General features: G+C 30.4%; 1 protein-coding gene across 3 annotated transcripts in view; it reads left to right on the forward strand.

The window, feature by feature from the left end:
• Positions 1–218: 218 nt before the first annotated feature.
• LOC127703780 (keratin-associated protein 21-1-like) overlaps positions 219–23,227 on the forward strand; it is a 53,608-nt gene continuing 30,599 nt past the window's right edge. For 2 of the 3 annotated variants that reach the window (XM_052207861.1, XM_052207864.1), the window contains exons 1-3: positions 219–334; positions 2,978–3,112; positions 3,255–3,425. In XM_052207861.1, the coding sequence (XP_052063821.1) occupies positions 277–334; positions 2,978–3,112; positions 3,255–3,425 (364 nt within the window). In that variant the 5' untranslated portion in view covers positions 219–276. The remainder of the gene's footprint in view (positions 335–2,977; positions 3,113–3,254; positions 3,426–23,227) is intronic. The other variant, XM_052207863.1, reaches the window with a different exon arrangement.

The following is a 23,227-nucleotide window of genomic DNA, read 5'->3' on the forward strand; positions in this document are numbered from 1 at the left end:
TGTGTTGTGAAATAAAACTACTTATTATATTTTGATATGTTCATAAATAAAAACTTAAACTATGTTCCGATACGATTAATATACTGAATAGTTTTTTTTTTTAATTTCAGGACTTTCGTAATTAAATTACATGACTGTGTGGTTGTTTAATATTTTAATCTAAATCTTAAGCATGTCTTGATCATTTTTGCATATAATATATGAAACATCTGTTCTCAACTGACTTTTATTTCATATTTAAAGCAGCATCAACATGCAGTATAACTCAATTTCAATATGACATCAATTCAGGTGCTACTCGCAGTCTTTGTGATCCCCGCTGTGTGTGGAGCAGGTAAGAGCAATGTATTAGCCATTTTCTTTATTGTTTATGCCTACCTTGATTCAGTTTTGCATCGGTAATGTGCTCAAAAAATGTATTATACCAGTTTTAAAAAATATAGCATAAGGTAAGAGCCAACAATTTTGATGACCAAATTCTAAAAGATTTCTTCTGGAATTATTTCTGTCACATTTTAAATTTTTAGGTTTTGATTTCAAATTTCACTGATTATTTAATGAATAAAATAACATTTTGCTACAGAAGCGCTCTTCTGGATTTACCTTCATAACGAACACTCAAACTCTTACATTTGAAAGCAAATGATGTAAAAATAAAATGAACGTTAAGACCTATAGAAAAAAGTAAAATAACAAAAATACGGAACTCCAAGGGAAATTCAAATCAGAAAGTTCTTTATAAAATGGTAAAAATCAATGCACAAACCTGGTTTTATTGCTGGCTAAACCTCTCACTTGTGTGACAGTCGCATAGAATTCCATTATACTGACAACAATGTGAGCAAAATAAACAGACATAATAGGTAAAAATGTCAACAATTGGGGTACAGCAGTCAACATTTTTATATAATCTTAATCACTATAAAAACAAATAAGTTAAACTATTTCAACAAAGGATAAGAAAATGGCATTTAGACACTTATACTATCATACGGACCTTCAACAAATAGTCAAATTCATCGAATTACATCATTTTTAGGTCCATTTTAATCATATGGCTTTTAGTGTTTCAATGTTTTTAGACAGCACTGGCTTTCAAATATTTAGGTTGAGCATATGTGTGATGTTTCATTTGAACCTCAGTAATACCAATGAAATATTTCCTCTTAAATCTAAGATCATTTATTTACCGATAGATATATATATATATAAAAAACCAACAAAAAAAACCCAAAAAAACTGATCGATCATATATCTTTCTCTGATTGCAGTAAAACGAAGAACTGGAATTCCGAAAATATTTATAAAACAAGCCAACCCTTTTGAATACGGATTTACAACAACACCTCATTTTAGATTAACAAAAAAACAACAACAATAAAAACGCTTCTTTTTTAGTAAACTGTTTTATCCAGGTATAATACCACCATTGATTTCCCTCATTAGTCTTTGTTAAATTTGCACTTATCAAAAAATTGTGCAGAATTTATTTTTATTTCAAAAAATGAAATACTTGGCATGAGTCAAGTTTTATCCTGTCCAGTACTATAGACAAAATTTCATATTTCATTGCATATAAGAAAATAACCATCACTGGAAGTTAATCAATCAAATTTCACCCCCTTTATTTTTCTGTGTACAAGCTTTAGTAACCATGTAACCTCAAGTTTCCAAAATATTCTATAGAAACTCCAAATAAAACAAAAAATAATGATGCTTTGAAACACCCAAGATATATGTTTATGACTGATTTTTTTTAACTGCAATGAAATGTAGGATTAATGTCCCACAACTGTCAAATTCAATGGAATATTTTTTTTCGACCCTTTTTCGTATGCAACCGGATGTGACGTACTATGATTTGGTGGTATTATACCTCCAGTATTTCATACGACTGTGGTTGCATGAACATCTACCCGTTCATTATGCTGAATATTACTTCAAACCAGGGAAAAATTTTAAATTTTGAATGAACAATTAGATGTGATATACTATACTTGTATTCAGTGTAAAGCGGTTTAATGATTCTATGATATTAGGAACTTTACTTCATATGAATATCTGGACGGCATTTAAGCTACTGAATCCCCAATATTACATAAGTTTTCATTCAAAATAGGTCTAAAACCACAGAATAATCCACGTAACCTATTCAAAATATACTCTGTCGGGAATCAAACCAGTCCATCGGGTTATTGTAAAGCTTCCAACAGAAAGCACTATGTAAATCAAATGGGGTTCTTACAAATAACAATAATTTGTGAGAGCGCATACAATCAATATCTCTTTCCCCATGGATGCAACTGTAATAGACATTAGAATTCTTCTCCCTTTACACAAATATGCCTTATTGTTAAAACAAACCCACACAAACACTACAGATTAATCAACACAGTTTTCCCTTGAACAAAACATGAGATGAATCCGATGCTCCAAATTTGAGAGTAACTCTGGCTCACTAGTTGCATCCTATAAAAAGACATACAACTTGAATATGTAACAACCAGCGTTCAATCTTGAACACCTGTAAAAAGGAATGCATAAATTGTGCTCTAAAGGGAAGATGAATAAATGGACGCCGTAAAGAATTACTGTGATCGGAAGTCAAAATCACATTTAGTTTTACACAATGGATATATTGAAAAGATATGATAAAGCGTATCGTTTTAAAATATGATATTAATCCCAATTTCAAACAAATATGAGTGTAACATGACATTGATTGAGAAAAGGTATGTTATTGCATTCAATGGAAGTACTGCATATATTATTTGATTTTTGAATATTTCCACTTCTTTTTAAACTTTGCAAGCAGATATGGCTTAACTTTCTGTAAACACGTTTGGTTTTTTGTTTAAGATAGTAATTTACAATCATCAGTCTCTTTTGTATTTTAATAGACTTTTATTTGAAATTTGTATTGCTTTACTCATACTTCCTTTCATCAACATAACATTTTCTAAATTATATTTTAAAGGTTACTCTAGCGATTATCAGCCAAAATGCTACAAAGTGGGAGGATATTGCGGGATTGGAAGTTGTCGCAAAGGGTTCAAATTTGCCACAAAGTACTCATACGGGTGTTCAAGCAATGCAATATGTTGTCTTATAGGTAATTAGTTATATCAAAATTAAGCATTTTGTACAATCATCGTTGTTGTTTCATTAGAGATGTGCATTTTGTTTGATATTAAATTACAATTTACTTTTGAAAATCTTTTTTATTTACATTTGTCAAAACTATCATCTTGTAGATACATTTTACAACAATTACCAAGGACAACTTGATAACAGAGGTAGAGGATATTGCACTAATAGTGGATGTCGATCGGGATATAATTATTATGACAACAATGGGTATTGTAAATATGGCAATAGGTCTTACAAGTATAATTGCCACTATTATACAGGATGCTGTCTCCCACGTGAGTATTAATAACATTATATATCAATTTTTTACCGAAAGAAAAATACATTCTAGATACTGTTGAAATGCTTGTATTCTAGAACTTCTTCAACATGAAGTAGATTTATTTGTTTAACAAAATCTAATCTTTGTTACCCATCCCTGTGTTAACAAACATTCGGAAATTTTTATCGACAGTGGTCTATACCTTCATGGTTAATTGGCTCTTCTATATTTTTATTTGAGCGCAACAGATGAGTCTCATGTACACAACATAAATTATCAGTATGGTATCTCATCAATTAATAAATATACGAGTCCGAAGACATAATAGCAAACACAAACAATATTTGCCCAAGTTAATTCATGAACATCAGCAAAAACTTTATCATCCTACGAATGAAAGTAACAATATCATGACCACTGTTAAAAATATTACCGGGAAAAAATAAACCAACTTTGAAAATGACTTTTGAAAAGATTCAAGTATTAATTTTATACATCCGTAAGGTGCAATATTTTGGCTACGAACGTTCCTGATTGAGTGATAACTCATGAAAAGCACTTCGGGTGCATAGAAATTTACAGAGTGTTATTTTCATACACTAGGTCGACACCGCTGCTGATGGACTGATAGTACCCAAGGGTTTCACCAATTCAGTAGTCACAGCTTCGGTAATACTGAAATGATTTAAAACATACCATTCTTAAATTGATAAGTTGATAAATAAACAAGATATTAAGAAATAAGGTTTAAGCTCACTCAGGCAAATTTAATCTTAAGTGGACTTGGACATTCTTTTAATGTTACTATCTCTTTTAATCGGACTTATGATTTCAAATGTTCATCTGGTATCTTCATTGTATTTTTATTAAACTTTTATGAAATCAACAATACTTAAAACAAAAAATAAAAAACCTATAGATGTTTTCATACAGTTATTTCAACTCACCTGAAACCTCACCTTCAACTTTACTCAACATTATACAAACGTAATAACAAAGCGTTCTTTTATAAGAGTACAGTTAGATTAACGGCTATACTACATCATTATCGTAATAGAAGTGGACCTAATTCAAGTGAGTGAAAATTACTTGTATACTTATAAACGTCTCGTGAAAGCGTACATGAGAACTACAAACGTAAGGCACGATATACTTTACATCAAAGTGCATAATAATACCCCAAAGTCGTTGAAAAGCTAGCTTAAATCCAATGAAGAAAGAGAGTTATGATAGCGAATTTGTTTTATGTATTATGACTATATTAGGTAAAACATCAAATGTTGATTTTATTCATCCATCACATATATTTAATCATTCATCTTTGGTATGTAGTAAACATCTTAGTAATATTTAAATTGTATTTCCTAATTTTAAACAGTATTCTTTTTCATGTTTTATTTTTATTTTCTTTGGCTTTTAGGTAACCCATACAGCAAACTCCATTACTACTGCACCAACAATTACGGATGTCCGAAAAATTACTATTTTTATAACAACCATGGCTACTATTATTATAATAGCAAGGACTACTACGATTGTCATTCTTACAAAGGATGTTGTATTCGTGGCAAGTAGTTTAATCTTTATTAGTCTATTTTGCCTGATAACTTAACTAGCATTTACTATAAAATGCTTATACGGTGACCTATATTTGTTAATTTCTGTGTCATTTGGTCTCTTGTGAAGAGTTGTCTCATTTGCAATCATACCACATCTTCTTTTTCATATTATGCAACAAGTCAGGTGGTTGATACAAACAATAATGAATTTAAGAATCTGTTTTTATTGACCGTTTAAAAAAAACTGGATTTAGAACTAATGTACAAGTGAATCATATTATATAAAAACACCCTTGTCGTTTGGCACTTGTTTTAATAATGTTGATTATGTTATAATTTCCTAATGTTTTATTTTTGTTTTTTAGGTTAGAAAAGGTCAAACCATTATTGAACAGTTCGTCGATGAGACATCTAACAGTGCAGTCGATGATTAATAATGATTTCAAATAAATATTTTAAGTTCCAAGTGGTAATATTAAAATCGTCCGTTCGAAAATTTTACGGACGCCATCACGGACGAGTTGGTTGACCGTTAAGGAATATCTGTTTCACAAAGGACAAAGGATATTGTTCAATTGTCGTAACTACAATCCCGTCCACTTTTCACCAAATTTGACCTACCGAATAAGACTTATCACCAGGTTTGTTCTTACATGAGCAGCACGATGGGTGCCACATGTGGAGTAAGATCTGCCTACGCTTCCGGAGCACCTGAGATCACCCCCAGTTTTTAGTGGGGTTCGTGCTCAGTCTTTGGTTTTCTATGTTGTGTTGTGTGTACTGTTGTTTGTTTGTCTTTTTATTTTTAGCATGGCGTTGTCAGTTCCTGTTGTTTTTTTATTACAACATGAATACATCATTTTGCTTTCCTAAATAATTTGATAAAGACATATATATTATTCGAAAGCACTAAGTTATGTATGTTTCATTCATCTCTGATACCACTATAGGATTACAAAAGCTACAGTTTAAATCCACGAGGCAAAATGTACCATGAAAAAATGAATAAGGCGAAACGTTGTGGATACGTAGTCAATGATACAATAGCAAACCAAACTTTACAGATCATCATCTTCTCATTTGAAACCTTTTTTTTTTTTTTTTTTTTTTAAAGTTTTTGCTATAATATTGTTTACATCAGTTTATGAATGTATGATATGTCTTTAAAAGAAAAGTCGAAATGATATTGAAAATAAATAATCACCAAGGAATTATGATGTAGCTTTAAAATGCACATGACAACCACCTTCCGAGCATTTTAATTCATCATTTTGCTTTCCTAATTAATTTGATAAATAAATATTCATCGAAAGCACTAAGTTTTGAATGTTTCGCTCATCTCAGATACCACTATAGGTTTACAAAAACTACAGTTTAAATTCATGAGGAAAAATTTACCATAAAAAATAATATTATTCTTTGAAAATATATAAGACAAAACGTAATACGTAGTCAATTATACAATAGCAAAATGTCGTCATTAGACCGATATCTGTACAATATGTTAAGTGTTTGTCATCAAAATTAATATATTTAAAAGTTACCATAAAAATACGTCATCATCATCAATTTGCCTAATGGCAACATTTGAGGGCAAAACGACAACCACTCTTTAGGTGCCTGACTTTAGGTAGACACGTGATCATGCGACGGGGGTGGACTAGTATTTTGCAAATCAGCATCTTCTCATTTGAAACCTTTTTAAAAGTTTTTGCTATAATGTTGTTCACATCAGTTTATGAATGTTTGATATGTTTGTTAAAAGAAAAAATAAAATGATATTAAAAATAAATAATCACCTGAATTATGATATAGCGTTCAAATGCACACGACAACCGTCTTCTGAGCGTTTTAATAGCTTCGCCATTTATTCCTGATTGCTCGCCTGTTTTAAGCGTTGTGGCTCCAATTCCAATTCTAAAAAAAATGCAATTTAGGATTATGACTTTTGATATAGCTGGCAGTTGATTTCGGGTAAAAGATGATAAACTGTCAAAATAAATATAAAATTATCACTAACTGAAACCAAATGACGGGCATATAAAAACCCATCAAAGATACCAGGCTGATAATACGTACTTCAAAGATAAGACTGGACAAATAGTTGCGTTATCTGTATATTCATTTATGACGATGCACGTCGAATGACCACTCTGATCTGTTTAATTTTCTTAATGTCAATTTTGAGTTGATGATCCTGACAATTACAGTCCTGCAGTACTAGAGACAGATCTATTACTTGTTGCAAAATCACTCACACATAACATGGCAAAAAATGCTACTATAAATGAATATTGATAATAAAGATTAATAAATTGATGTACAAATACTAAGGGAGCATCTGCTATCCGTCGTAGGAATGATAAAGTCATTAGTGCCGTGTAGTCTTATTGTAGGTTTGTTCTAGGTAAATCCTTATGTATTTTCGATATGACAAAGTTCTTTGTAGTATCCCTTTGGTTAAGTGCATTGTGAGAAAAAAATGTGCCACTTAGATAGGATCTAACTGAAGCTGCATATAAATGTATCAAGGATAAATAAGCTATGAATTGGACTAACTGTTCCACATGAACTGGCAATACTTTCTCCAGTGTGTAATGAAGAGGGAATGAAGCAAGAACAGTTCTAGCTCTTGGATAGCTTTTCGGTGTATTTTGAATAAAGAATCGGAAAATAGTCGAACAGATTTCACTTTTATAGATTCCATAAATATAAGAAGATGTAGTATGAGCGCCAACGAGACAACTCTCCATGCTTGTTTTGAAATTGGAGTTTGTTTCATAACTGCATTTGAAGCTGCCATGTAATGTCAAGAGCTAATCCACTTTGGCTGTAAAAAAGGATGTCGCCGAGGGGCATATAAATGCTTAAATGTAGCACCTGAATGCACAGCATTATGCAACTGTTCATCGGAATGTGAGAGAGAAACTTCATGAGACTGTGCTTAAAGTTGGTTACACTGCATTTGGATATTATTTAATTTTTTTTTAACTAATTTGAATATGTTTTAAAACAATTGTAATGCTAAATAATTACTTTTGAGGCGCCATTTTTATTGTTGTCTTCTTATTGAAAAAGTAATACTTGTGTTGTATCATAAAAGGATTTTACGCATAGTTTTTTCATTGCAAGTAAATTGAAAGATTTCTAAAGTCAAGTAAACATTATTAACTTTAACTGTGAAAATGTCCACCTGATCATAGGCGCCATATTGAAATCATTGTATACCACATCAATAATGTATATGCACATATAGTCAGATTTTGACATTTTCGACTGCGCCATTTTGAGTTTTACCGCCATTATGAAATTAATATATGTTCCCTGGTATTGTTAATACAATGAAGAGCTGTGCCAATATCAAATGCTATGTTTCACGAATTAGTTAACTCTCTATACCACATTGATAGTGTATATATACGAATACTATCAAACTTTGACATTATTTTGCGGCGCCATTTTGAATATTGGCACCATTTTGATGATTGTCTGTCATTATAAGATTGATGATATATTTTTTCTACTGCACTCTTACATATTGTTAGACTTAATCAAAGGTAAATTTGGTGTTGAAAACCTTATGTCAGCCATTTTTCATTTGGTGGCCTTATTGGATTTTTTTCGTGCCACCATATCTGTCTATATCGCTTATTCTTTCACTTTGCCAAGTGTCATGCTTTTATTTAATTAGACACGTGATCATGCGACGGGGATAGACTAGTACTTTACAGATCATCATCTTCTCATTTGAAACCTTTTTTAAAGTTTCTGTTATAATGTTGTTCACATCAGTTTATGAATGTTTGATATGTTTTTAAAAGAAAAAATGATATTAAAAATAAATAATCACCTGAATTATGATATAGCGTTCAAATGCACACGACAACCGCCTTCTGAGCGTTTTAATAGCTTTTTGTTTTATAAAATGACCATAAACCCACTTATTCATGGTATGGCATCAATATTTCTGACCTGACACTACGTACTTTTTATTGCTTAATTCTTTAGAATTTAATATGCAATGTTTTGGGTTCTTTCGGGAATGTTCCCAGGTAAACCCTCATCAGTGACCGACCTTTATGTATTTATTTCGTATCTAGTATAGTAGATAGATGTGTGTCTGTTTCATAACAGGTTTTTTTTAATTTATTAACTACACGTGCATATAGGTCTACGTTGTAGCTAGTCTTTTTACAGACTGAAGAAACTGACCAAGTTGATCAACACTATTGTTTAATTATTCATATATATATAAAGACTTATTGTCTTTTTTTTTATCACTAATTAATTCAACATTAGTCTACACGGGATCTAGTAGAGATAGTATTTATCAATGTTATATTGTTGAATTCAGGGTATACAGACACACATCTATCTACTATACTAGATACGAAATAAATACATAAAGGTCGGCCTCTAATGAGGGTTTACCTGGGAACATTCCCGAAAGAACCCGAAACATTGCATATTAAATTCTAAAGAATTAAGCAATAAAAAGTACGTAGTGTCAGGTCAGAAATATTGATGCCATACCATGATAAGTGGGTTTATGGTCATTTTATAAAACAACATTGCATATTAAATTCTAAAGAATTAAGCAATAAAAAATACGCAGTGTCAGGTCAGAAATATTGATGCCATACCATGATAAGTGGGTTTATGGTCATTTTATAAAACAACATTGCATATTAAATTCTAAAAAATTAAGCAATAAAAAATACGCAGTGTCAGGTCAGAAATATTGATGCCATACCATGAATAAGTGGGTTTATGGTCATTTTATAAAATAATTAAAGGAGAAGGGACTAGAATTCTTAGAAATACTAGCAACAAGGACGAAATTAATAAACGTATTAAACTGTTTAATGATAAATTATCCAGACGGGGATACACGAAAGAATTCGTCAGTCAAATATCTTAGAAATACTAGCAACAAGGACGACGTATTGCTGATCGAGACACTATACTATATGCACAATGTAATAGTATACATTTCTATATGTATATAATACGGTACATCTTTCTTTATGTATATAACACTGTACATCTTATACAATAAACATGTAACTAGTTATGTAAATAACATAGATCTACTATATAGCTATCACTATTTACATAAGAAACAAAGATATACCTGAAGCATTAAATTAATGAATAAAAATAAAATAAAATAATACAGAAACAAAATGTATATATATAACATAAAAGACACTGATATATATATATACTGGAAAATGATACCGAATCATATTTGACTAAAACATGGAAGTTATACTATTATATAGCAAACAACCTTATGTCATCACTATAACATAGTCCTTAAACATACTTGAAATATTTGCAATTGGACGTTCAGCAACAAACAATCAATAATTCATCACTCTGAAAACCTAAGAAGGTAACATGGAAAATAACTACAAACTAATATGATTGTCAATGTACTATGGAAGTTATACTATTATACTAACAAACAACCTTATGTCATCACTTTATCATAGTCCTAAACAAACATGAAATATTTGCCACTGGATGCTAAGCAACCAACAAATCTTTAATTCATCGCTGTATCATGTCAAACCTTAGAAGGTAGCATGGAAACCTACTACAAACTAATATGATTGTCAATGAACTATGGAGGTTATACTATTATACTAGCAAACAACCTTATGTCATCACTATATCATAGTCCTAAACATACATGAAATATTTGCCACTTGATGCTTAGCAACCAACAATCGTTAATGTATCGCTATATAATGTCAAACCTTAGAAGGTAGCTTTGAAACTAACTACAAACCAATATGATTGTCAATGAACTATGGAAGTTGTACTATTATACTAGCAAACAACCTTATGTCATCACTATATCATAGTCCTAAACATACATTAAATATTAGCCACTGGATGCTAAGCAACCAACAATCTTTAATTTATCGCTATATCATGTCAAACCTTAGAAGGTAGCATGGAAACTAACTACAAACCAATATGATTGTCAATGAACTATGGAGGTTGTACTATTATACTAGCAAACAACCTTATGTCATCACTATATCATATTCCTTAACATACATGAAATATTTGCCAATGGATGCTAAGCAACCAACATTCGTTAATTTCTCGCTGTATCATGTCAAACCTTAGAAGGTAGCATGGAAACTAACTACAAACTAATATGATTGTCAATGAACTATGGAAGCTATACTATTATACTAGCAAACAACCTTATGTCATCACTATATCATAGTCCTAATTATACATGAAATATTTGCAACTGGACGTTAAGCAACAAACAATCTTTAATTAATCGCTGTATCATGTCAAACCATAGAAGGTAGCATAGAAACTAACTACGTACTAATATGATTGTCAATGAACTATAGAGGTTATACTATTATACTAGCAAACAACCTTATGTCATCACTATATCATAATCCTAAACATACACGAAATACTTGCCACTGGACGTTAAGCAACCAACAATCGATAATTTATCGCAATTTCAAAACAAAGAATGTTACATGAACTAATTACAATCTAATATGATTGTCAATGAACTATGGAAGTTATACTATTATACTAGCAAACAACCTAATGTCGTCACTATATCATAGTCCTAAACATACATGAAATATTTGCAACTGGACGTTAAGCAAACCACAATCAATATCTCATCAATATGTCAAATCTAATAACGTAACATGGAAAATAACTATAAACTAATATGATTGTCAATGAACTATGGAAGTTATACTATTATACTAGCAAACAACCTTATGTCATCACTATATATATCATCGTAATAAACATACTTGAAATAGTTGCCATTGTTCTTTAAGTAACCACAATCAATAACGCATCGCTGTATCATGTCAACCCTTAGAAGGTAGCGTGGCAACTAACTACAAACTAATATGATTGTCAATGAACTATGGAAGTTGTACTATTATGCTAGCAAACAACCTTATGTCATCACTATATCATAGTCCTAAACATACATGAAATATTGGCAACAGGACGTTAAGCAACTACTATCGATTATTATTATTATGTCAAGCCGTTGAAGGTAACATGGAAACTGATCACAAATAAATATTATTGTCAATAAACAACGAAAGTTATACTATTATACTAGCAACAGCTCGTTGGCGTTTCAATGGGCAGAGTTGCCTCTCTGGAAATATTTGAATATTGCTATAATATATATATAATTATAGACATAAAACAGAGAAATATCCTACAAAAATAATATTAAATTCCACTAAAGAATGAGAATTGATGGATTTAATATATTTAATGAAGAAGGTGAACAAGGTGAACAAGGTGAACAACTATTTGAAATATTACATTGTTTTAATTCCTTCTGAAGGTACGAAAATTCTTAGAAACAATAGCAACATGTACTAATGAATAATCGTATTTATGCGGTCTATAGTGTAAATGTCTTGCAGATTTCACCCTAACAAAACAATTAGACTAAGTAAGCATAGATGCTGACAGCAACTTCGAAAGAAACCAAATATTAGAAAACAAATGGCAGAAATATTTTGAATATATTAAGACGGTAATAACAAAATGTTGGTATATAATTCGGAAAGATCCGATTGCCAAAAAATAAATAAAAAACTATCTTAATCTAAACCAGATATTGGTTTAAAAAACAATAAGAATATTGGCAACATGATAATGAATCATTAAGCCGAAGACATTGATTCACAATACCCCACCACGGGAGGCTTTATTATACAATCATTATACTGTGAAACAGATGTAAAATACGTGATGCCGATTTATTTCAAGAGATCACGTACAAGGGATAACAGAATGGTTCCTGTTATATTCATGCATATACCCGACATGGTATCTACACAAACCTCTTTAATTGTTAAACATGGAGACATTTGTATATTATCGACAGTCTACGGTGAATTCAACAGTATAGCACTGATAACTACTATCTCTATTAGATCTCGTGTAGATTTATGATAGAAAAGATTACGAGAATAAAGACAATTAGACTTCTCGTTATATATATGAATAATTAACCAAAGGTGCTGATCTACTTGGTCAGTTTCTTTAGTCTGTAAAAAGACTAGCTACAACGTAGACCTATATGCACGTGTAGCAAATTTGAAAAAAAAACTGTTATGAAACAGACACACATCTATCTACTATACTAGATATAAAATACATATATAAAGGTCGGCCTCTAATGAGGGTTTACCTGGGAATATTCCCGAAAGAACCCGAAACATTGCATATTAAATTCTAAAGAATTAAGCAATAAAATGTACGTAGTGCCAGGTCAGAAACATTGATGCCATACCATGAATAAGTGGGTTTATGGTCATTTTATAAAACAAAACAAAAAACAAAAAAAAAATATTTTTCCTATTGATTTAATATGTTTTATAGATAACCTATGCAGCAAATTAAGTTATTACTGCACCATCGAGTCCGAATGTCCATTTACTATTTCTATTACAACAAAGGCTACTAATAATTTAAAAAGAAGGACTACTTAAATTGTCGTTTTAACAAGAGACTTTGCATTTGTGGCAAGTAGTAATATAAGACAAGGAGATGCGGCGAGACAACTATTCACCAGAGTCCAAACAACGTCGATGTAAGCAACTATAGGGAATCTTACGACCTTCAACAATAAGCAAAACCTATATTGCAGTTAGCTATAAACATGAAAAACGTGAAACAATTCAAACAGGAAAACTGACGGCCTTATTTATAACAATACAATTTGCGAAAAACAAATATGACAGACATGACGCAACCATAACCACTGAACTACAGTTTTTTGAATTTGGGACAGGCACATCGAATGTGGTGGGGTTAACCATGTTTGTGAGTGCTCAAACAATCTCCCTCACCTGTGACAATGATGTAACAGTACCATATAAGAACAGACGGTCAAAAGCAGTTGTAATTGGATAAACTCAATAGAGCGGTACGAAGCAAAACTGAAGCAAAATTTAAGTAATGTCTTTATTAGTCCGTTTTCTCAGACACCTTTACCTCTAATTTTGTCCGAGTTCATACTGTAGATATCAATATATAAAGCTACATTATTGATTATATTTAATGATATGCTTTATTTAGCGTTCCTTATTGATTCAACCAAGAAATTTGCACCAAACTGTTTTCACTAACACTTTCGATTTACAAACAACCACAGTAAATTGATATCAGACAGGCAAAGATTACCGTCAAGCATAAGCTTTTATTTCATTACGAACAATGAGAGCTATTGGAATATGTAAATTAGAAAAACAACTCATGATAAATATAAAGAAAAAAAGACGAGCATTTTCAACTATATATTGGTCTCTATACAATATATAAGGGTGTGGTTCTACAAAAACGTGTAAATAAATAAATGACTTCATAGTCACCAAAGATCTACCATCAACACAAAATTCTCAAAAATTTAAAAAATGGTTTTTATTCTTTTTAAAATTTCAACCCTCTCCTTTTAAAAGCAACCAGTGTTTCAATTAGGTTTGCTGCTTCCCATATGTTTATTTGAATTTCTCATTCCAAACTTTCGACAATGTAATGTCTGAAAGTAGATAATTCAAACTGTATAAAAATAAAAGAACAAGGTTTAAATGTCTACCGCTTAGCACGTATGTTATCTGTCAAAGGGCAATTACAAAAACAAATATATTAATTTGTTTTTTACAATTTAAAATTTCCCCTATAATTAATATTTCCAAGGGTATAACTTTTTAAGAATAGTTGATCGTCACTGATTTTCGATCTTGTCCGATATATTGCTGATCTAAACCTTTGATATGAATTTCATAATGATTTGGCAAGAATTGTACACTTACAAGACCTGACGGACGGACGGACGCCCAGTATGTCTGTGTCTCCCACAACGCGACGAACGGGAACGTTAAGAAGAAGCGGTATGATTTCCAATGAGACAACTATTTACCGCAGATCAAATGACATAGATTTAAGCATCTTTTGATCTCTGTGTGGTCTTCAATCATGAGCAAAACCCATACCGTATAAAAAGCTATAAAACGTCCTGGCATGAAAAATATGAACCGATTCAAACGAGAGATCTAACTGCCTAATTGAGTACAAAACAATGGACAAAAACAAATATGAACAACAGCGACCAACGAAATCACTGCATTACATGATATTGACTTGGAACAGGTATATACAGGTATATACTGAATGTGGTGGGGTTAAAAATGTTTAAGTGCTTAACCCTGCCCTCATTTTTGACAATGGTGTAATAGAACACCGAAAGATCAAACTCTGATTTATATTTGATGCAGCAATTGATGGTAATTTTTACTTTGCTTGACTTTTTACCATTCAAGAATATTTTAAACGAGCAGTCTTATATAACACTTCATAGAAATACACAAATATTGCGTCTTGACATATATAATTTGTAAAAAATGGACAAAAGCAATGCTATTCATTAATGTTAAACAAGAATAAATTCCAAAATTTTTAAACAGTGTTGTTGTGTATACAATACACCTATTTTATGAATGAAATACGACGTGGGAAATCGTTTTTTGGATGTACAGGATGACAAAGTATTTAAATAATTTTTTTAGACGTCAGTGCTGCATCGATATGCTAAAAATATGTTTATTCATATTAATTCTCTGAAGAAAAAAAACGCAGATGAGCACTTACAAACAACTGAATTTTTAATTTTCTATTTTGGCATTGTGGTATCTCGTTAAATCATAGGTTCCAATTCGAATAAAATTCAGATCTATTTTTACTCGTTTACTTGTCAAAGCATATTCTTGTCATCGTTACAATTTGCATAGCGAAATCTTAGAGGTTAAATTAGTTTCATTAGATTGGTGATTAATCATCACTGACATCAACAGAGCAACAGATAAAAGGTAAAAAAGACCGTTACATGTATTCCTTTTTTTCCATAAAAACAATGAACTATAGCTGGTATTATAAGTTAATGTGTGATATATATATATATATATATCACCGACTGGTAATTGAAGGTATGTATGTATATAAAACAGTGCTTGTTTTACGCATGAATAAATAAGAAAACACTTGTAAAAATTCGAGAAAAATAAGTTTCATGCAGATGAAGAAAAAGAAACGTTTAATATTATTTGTAAAAAAGAGATGTACAAATGCTTGGAAAGCTAATTGATAAATTACAAAAAAAGTAATGAATACAAGTATAGAAAATGGAATTATATGTACTAGTACTTATCCATCAATAACTACCATACGTGTACTACCTAAATAAATCTTATATTACCTTTAGGTATAATACAGTCTTGCTTATAATATATTTACTGTTATACTTAAATTGTCGTGAATAATTACAAAATGAAAATATACTTTTGCATAACTATGTTATTGCATTAAAATGCGTAAAAGGTAGATTAAATCAAGCAACAAATATTTCATAAATGTATCCAATAATGTCAAATAAATTACTTGAAATCAGTTTAAAAATTTCTAAATCCGGTGTACCGGAATCATGTTGTACTTTGAATAATGAAAATGATTCTGGAATCATCTTGTCTTTTAAATAAATGAAAATCAAATGCATTTCCATTTAATAGTGGTCGTGCGACGAAAGAGTTGCGTTCGTTTTACTGACTTCACCTTTGTAAATATAAAAGTGTCATCTATCCCTAGTTTTGACCGAAATCAGATTACCAATTTGAAGAGAGAATTGCATTAGGGGATGAATGGGATATACAGGTAATACGAAAATGAGGTAAAAACTAAACGAGACATACGGAGGAAGGTTAAAGCTGTTCTACAGTAAAAAGGCTATTTATTCATAAAAGAAATCATTAAAATTTGAAATTTTTTGAATTTTAGTCAAGAAACTATCATACCCAGAACTAATTTTGATCATCCCTTATAGCATCCAAACTTTTAATTTCTGGTGTCTCAGAACCCCCACCTGGTAACCATGGTAACGGGCGACATTCAAAGATGGCGTGTGAACTTTCAACTTCAAGAGCCCGGTGCATCCCAAAAAACTACACCAATGAATGAAAATAAAGTTGTATTTGGTGCATAAGGATGTTATCTTTCCTGTAACAGCTGTTTCTTTCTTAAAATATGCCCTTTTCTAATAAAAAAATAACAGAATTGCCATACAATCCAACCATGCCCACACCAAAAAACAACTTCCTTGTCAATCTCAAAAGTGTAATGTTCATTTAAAAAACAAGAAACAGCAATCTTGGTATTCATGAGCTTTCCAAGAATAAATAATAAAGTTTTATAGAGATTAATAAATATTAACGGGGTGCGCAAATGCAATCTTTATAAATGAATGATACTCAAGTCCTTTCACGGCGAAATTTAAACACTGAAATGATTCAAATCGATTATTCCCCTTTACGGTGTCAAAGTGCCGGGAAAGAAATAAACGACATTTTGATAGTTTTTGACTAGAAATGGACACATTAAAGATGAAAATCAAAGTTATTTTTTTCATTTTATACTTGAATGTGTTCATGAATCTTGAAAGAATCACGGTGCATACGAATGTCATGAGGGGAAAAACAGTGGTGAAACTCTAACGTTATACTTTGTAATCGTGAGCTTTCGTTACCTTATGTTCATTTCTAACTCCACATATGTGCCGACTGTAAGTAAAATTAACTTGGTTAATTTCTTTACTTCAATTCTCATAGGCCTTTTTACGACTTTAAGATGACCGAGGATTGGTATAGAAAGATAACTATCCTTGACGGCAATAAAGTCTTTCTAAAACAAAATGATTCTCCTGATAAGAAAAAAATACATTTAAACAGCACTAGTGCATGGAAGTATGAAGTCCCTTCTATCAAACTCATGTTTCATGAGAAATATTAATCTGCTCAGCCCTGATAAAGTTTTTTTTTCAATGTTTTTTAAAAACATTTTCAAATAGGTAGTTCACTGAAACTAGTATGGATCAGAAAACTGTAACATGTGTAAATGGATCTTTTTAGAAACAATATCGACTTTAAGATAGAATTTCTAGAGCTATAGATCATTTGTTGAACATGCATCATTCATGCATTGCAGTCTCTTCAGTATAAAACATTGTGAATCAATAAATTTGAAAACATGTACATGCATTGGTCCAGGATTAAAACCAGAAAAAATATAATACTAAGTCATGCAGGTAAAAAAGAACTTATTTTCTATTGTTATAGAAAAAAATTAAAATAAGAGATTTCCTAAAAGAGATGAAACTATTTGTTTATTCAATAAAGTTGTTTGCATGTGAAAGTCTTTACTTCTTGAGTTCATTATGAGTATTAATTGATTATTAAATACATAATGTCTATTTCAAAAGTATCATAAAAATATTATGATAATTTTTCATTCATTTCAAATAGTTTTCTCAAAATTAATATCAAAAGCATTGTATATGTCTCATTAAACTGATAATCCTTATCACAATACATACAATACTTTTTTGTGGTTTTCTGTGATCCATAATAAATGCAGACATATATCATCCTGCTAATTTTCATATGTTTATGTTGTACTGGAAAATTCTTTTTTCCTTGATTCATATTTCAATTCACATATAACATGCAAAGAATATTCCTGTATACATGTAATATATTGTGAATTACAATATATATATCAGTAAGCACATACAGTTACCAGCCTGCCAAATATGATGTTTGAATTATAATTCTCAATCATTTCACTGTTTATGTTTATATCCAAAATCATCTCAAAAACTGCCTTATGATAAATAAATTAATGATGTGAACATTTCCTTTTATGTGTTGATCTTACAAGAAAGAAGTGCACAGTCATTTCCTCTGATTTAATACTTTTATTTCTTTGTCTTCAATGTTCCAGAGTCAGTTTGAACAGTTATGTAATTCTTCCCTTTGTTATCATACTGAAAATTGCTTCATTCCACTAGTCACATGTAACATGGCATGGGTTATTTCATATTCAGCACTGTTATAGTTTTGTTATATGTCCTCAAGCTTTTATCTTTAAAACATTCATTTCACTTTTTTCATGCATAGATATAAAACTATCTCAATATATGGTTATAAATTGTCTGACAATTTCTGTGTGTGTGTTGATCTTCAAAGAAAACAAGTGGTTTCTCTTTTTCTCTGATTACTTTTTCCAATTTCAGTTTGTAAAAACTTTTATAACATTATTGCTTCCAAGTCATCTTAATACATGAACTGAAAAAAATTATGTAAACATTTAGTGGCATTTTAAAGTTATTGGTATTCATGTTATGATACAAATAGAAAACTTCAGTCAAAATTTTGTGTTCCTAAATCATTATGGAATTCATAGTAAACTTGGAAAAAAGTTCAACATTGATTTTAAATGAACTTTTGATTTATGAGTTTTCTGTAAAAGTGCAGTAAAGTTTTTAACTACAGCTTACTTTAACTGATATCTACCCATCACAATGCTTTACTAATGTGTTATTAATTAATATGACTTTTTCAATATTGAGTGGATGTAACTCAATACATCAGAAAAGTTATATATACACCTAACATATGAGGGTCTGAATGGTGTTTACAGAATAGATAATAATCCTTATGGGCAAAAAGTGCAGAATAAAGGGATAACAAATTAAAGAATAAAAAAGGACCAATAATAAAAGAAAATAATGGGGTGTTAAAATACAGAGAATAGAGAATAATGGGCAAAATAGATAAAGAATAGAGAAAATGGTATAAAAAAAGAATAAAGAACTGAAGGACCCCCAGCAAGATTTGTACATTATAATATTAATACTTACATTGTGTAGACCTCTTGTTTGATAATATAGAAACTACATGTCTTTAGGCATTAACATGTCAATTTCATGTGTGCATGGTGTAAATAAATCTGCAAAAGAAGTTACAATAATTACTGAAAGGTTTCAAACTAAAATTTATACACACCAAATTGTAACTAAACATAAATAAGATTGATGTAAATTGTTTTAAAAGATGCTTGTCAAAAAGTAAAATCACAAAAATACTGAACTCCGAGGAAAGTTCAAAAAGGAAAGTACCCAATCAAATGACAAAATCAAAAGTTCAAACACATCAAACGAATGGATAACAACTGTCATATTCCTGACTTGGTAAATGCATTTTCTTAGGGGATGAATGGGATATACCGGTAATACGAAAATGAGGTAAAAACTAACCGAGACATACGGAGGTAGGTTAAAGCTGTTCTACAGTAAAAAGGCTATTTATTGATAAAAAAAAATCATTCAAATTTGAACTTATTTTGAATTTTAGTCAAGAAACTATCATACCCAGAACTAATTTTGATCATCCCTTATAGCATCCAAACTTTTCATTTCTGGTGTCTCAGAACCCCCACCTGGTAACCATGGTAACGGGTGACATTCAAAGATGGCGTGTGAACCTTCAACTTCAAGAGCCCGGTGCATCCCAAAAAACTACACCAATGAATGAAAATAAAGTTGTATTTGGTGGATAAGGATGTTATCTTTCCTGTAACAGCTGTTTCTTTCTTAAAATATGCCCTTTTCTAATAAAAAAATAACAGAATTGCCATACAATCCAACCATGCCCACACCAAAAACCAACTTCCTTGTCAATCTCAAAAGTGTAATGTTCATTTAAAAAACAAGAAACAGCAATCTTGGTATTCATGAGCTTTCCAAGAAAAATAAACAATAAAGTTTTAAAGAGATTAATAAATATTAATGGGGTGCGCAAATGCAATCTTTATAAATGAATGGTACTCAAGTCCTTTCACGGCGAAATTTAAACACTGAAATGATTCAAATCGATTATTCCCCTTTACGGTGTCAAAGTGCGGGGAAAGAAATAAACGACATTTTGATAGTTTTTGACTAGAAATGGACACATTAAAGATGAAAATCAAAGTAATTTTTTCATTTTATACTTGAATGTGTTCATGAATCTTGAAAGAATCACGGTGCATACGAATGTCATGAGGGGAAAAAAAGTGGTGAAACTCTAACGTTATACTTTGTAATACTCTTCAGTATAAAACATAGTTAATCAATAAATTTGAAAACATGTACATGCATTGGTCCAGGATTAAAACCAGAAAAATTTTAATACTAAGTCCTGCAGGTAAAAATAAACTTATTTTCTATTGTTATAGAAAAAAAATGAAATAAGAGATTTCCTAAAAGAGATGAAACTATTTGTTTATTCAATAAATGTGTATGCATGTGAAAGTCTTTACTTCTTGAATTCATTATGAGTATTAATTGATTATTAAATACATAATGTCTATTTCAAAAGTATCATAAAAGTATTATGATAATTTTTCATTCATTTCAAATAGTTTTCTCAAAATTAATATCAAAAGCATTGTATATGTCTCATTAAACTGATAATCCTTATCACAATACATACAATACTTTTTTGTGGTTTTCTGTGATCCATAATAAATGTAGACATATATCATCCTGCTAATTTTCATATGTTTATGTTGTACTGGAAAATTCTTTTTTCCTTGATTCATCTTTCAATTCACATATAACATGCAAAGAATATTCCTATATACATGTAATATATTGTGAGTTACAATATATATATCAGTAAGCACATACAGTTACCAGCCTGCCAAATATGATGTTTGAATTATAATTCTCACTCATTTCACTGTTTATGTATATATCCAAAATCATCTCAAAAACTGCCTTATGATGAATAAATTAATGATGTGAACATTTCCTTTTATGTGTTGATCTTACAAGAAAGAAGTGCACATTCCTTTCCTCTGATTTAATACTTTTATTTCTTTGTTTTCAATGTTCCAGAGTCAGTTTGAAGAGTCATGTAATTCTTCCTTTTGATGTCATACTGAAAATTGCTTCATTCCACCAGTCACATGTAACATGGCATTGGTTATTTCATATTCAGCACTGTTATAGTTTTGTTATATGTCCTCAAGCTTTTATCTTTAAAACATTCATTTCACTTTTTTCATGCATAGATATAAAATTATCTCAATATATGGTTATAAATTGTCTGACAATTTCTGTGTGTGTGTTGATCTTCAAAGAAAACAAGTGGCATGGTTTCTCTTTTTCTCTGATTACTTTTTCCAATTTCAGTTTGTAAAAACTTTTATAACATCATTGCCTCCAAGTCATCTTAATACATGAACTGAAAAAAATTATGTAAACATTTAGTGGCATTTTAAAGTTATTGGTATTCATGTTATGATACAAATAGAAAACTTCAGTCAAAATTTTGTGTTCCTAAAACATTATGGATTTCAAAGTAAACTTGGAAAAAAGTTCAACATTGATTTGAAATGAACTTTTGATTTATGAGTTTTCTGTAAAAGTGCAATAAAGTTTTTAACTACAGCTTACTTTAACTGATATCTACCCATCACAATGCTTTACTAATGTGTTTTTAATTAATATGACTTTTTCAATATTGAGTGGATGTAACTCAATACATCAGAAAAGTTATATATACACCTAACATATGAGGGTCTGAATGGTGTTTACAGAATAGATAATAATCCTTATGGGCAAAAAGTGCAGAATAAAGGGATAACAAATTAAAGAATAAAAAAGGACCTATAATAAAAGAGAATAATGGGGTGTTAAAATACAGAGAATAGAGAATAATAGGCAAAATAGATGAAGAATAGAGAAAATGGTATAAAAAAAAAGAATAAAGAACTGACCCCAGCAAGACTCGTACATTATAATATTAATACTTACATTGTGTATTGTTTGATATTATAGAAACTACATGTCTTTAGGCATTAACATGTCAATTTCATGTGTGCATGGTGTAAATAAATCTGCAAAAGAAGTTACAATAATTACTGAAAGGTTTCAAACTAAATTTTATACACACCAAATTGTAAATAAACATAAATAATATTGATGTAAATTGTTTTAAAAGATGCTTGTCAAAATGTGAAAAGATCTACACAAAGAAACAGAGACTTCAGATACAAATTTTTATGTGAATCAATGTTACAAATAAACATTTTATATAATCTTATGACTATATAAACATAAGAAACAAGAACCAATGAATAAAGACAAAATTTAAATGTACACAAAAAGGGATGATTCAAAATGATAGTATGATGACTATCAGATTTAAAACCATAAATGAAAAGTTGTTTAGCAGTTATGGCCATGATAATAAATAAAAGTTCTAATTTTTAACATATCTTAACATCTCACGTGCCTGCCAAGCCATTAGTATGATTGCATGCACAGTGTCATTTATGCATATATTTTTTG

This window comes from Mytilus californianus, unplaced genomic scaffold (assembly GCF_021869535.1).
Source record: "Mytilus californianus isolate M0D057914Y unplaced genomic scaffold, xbMytCali1.0.p SCAF_50, whole genome shotgun sequence".
Lineage (NCBI taxonomy): Eukaryota > Metazoa > Mollusca > Bivalvia > Mytilida > Mytilidae > Mytilus > Mytilus californianus.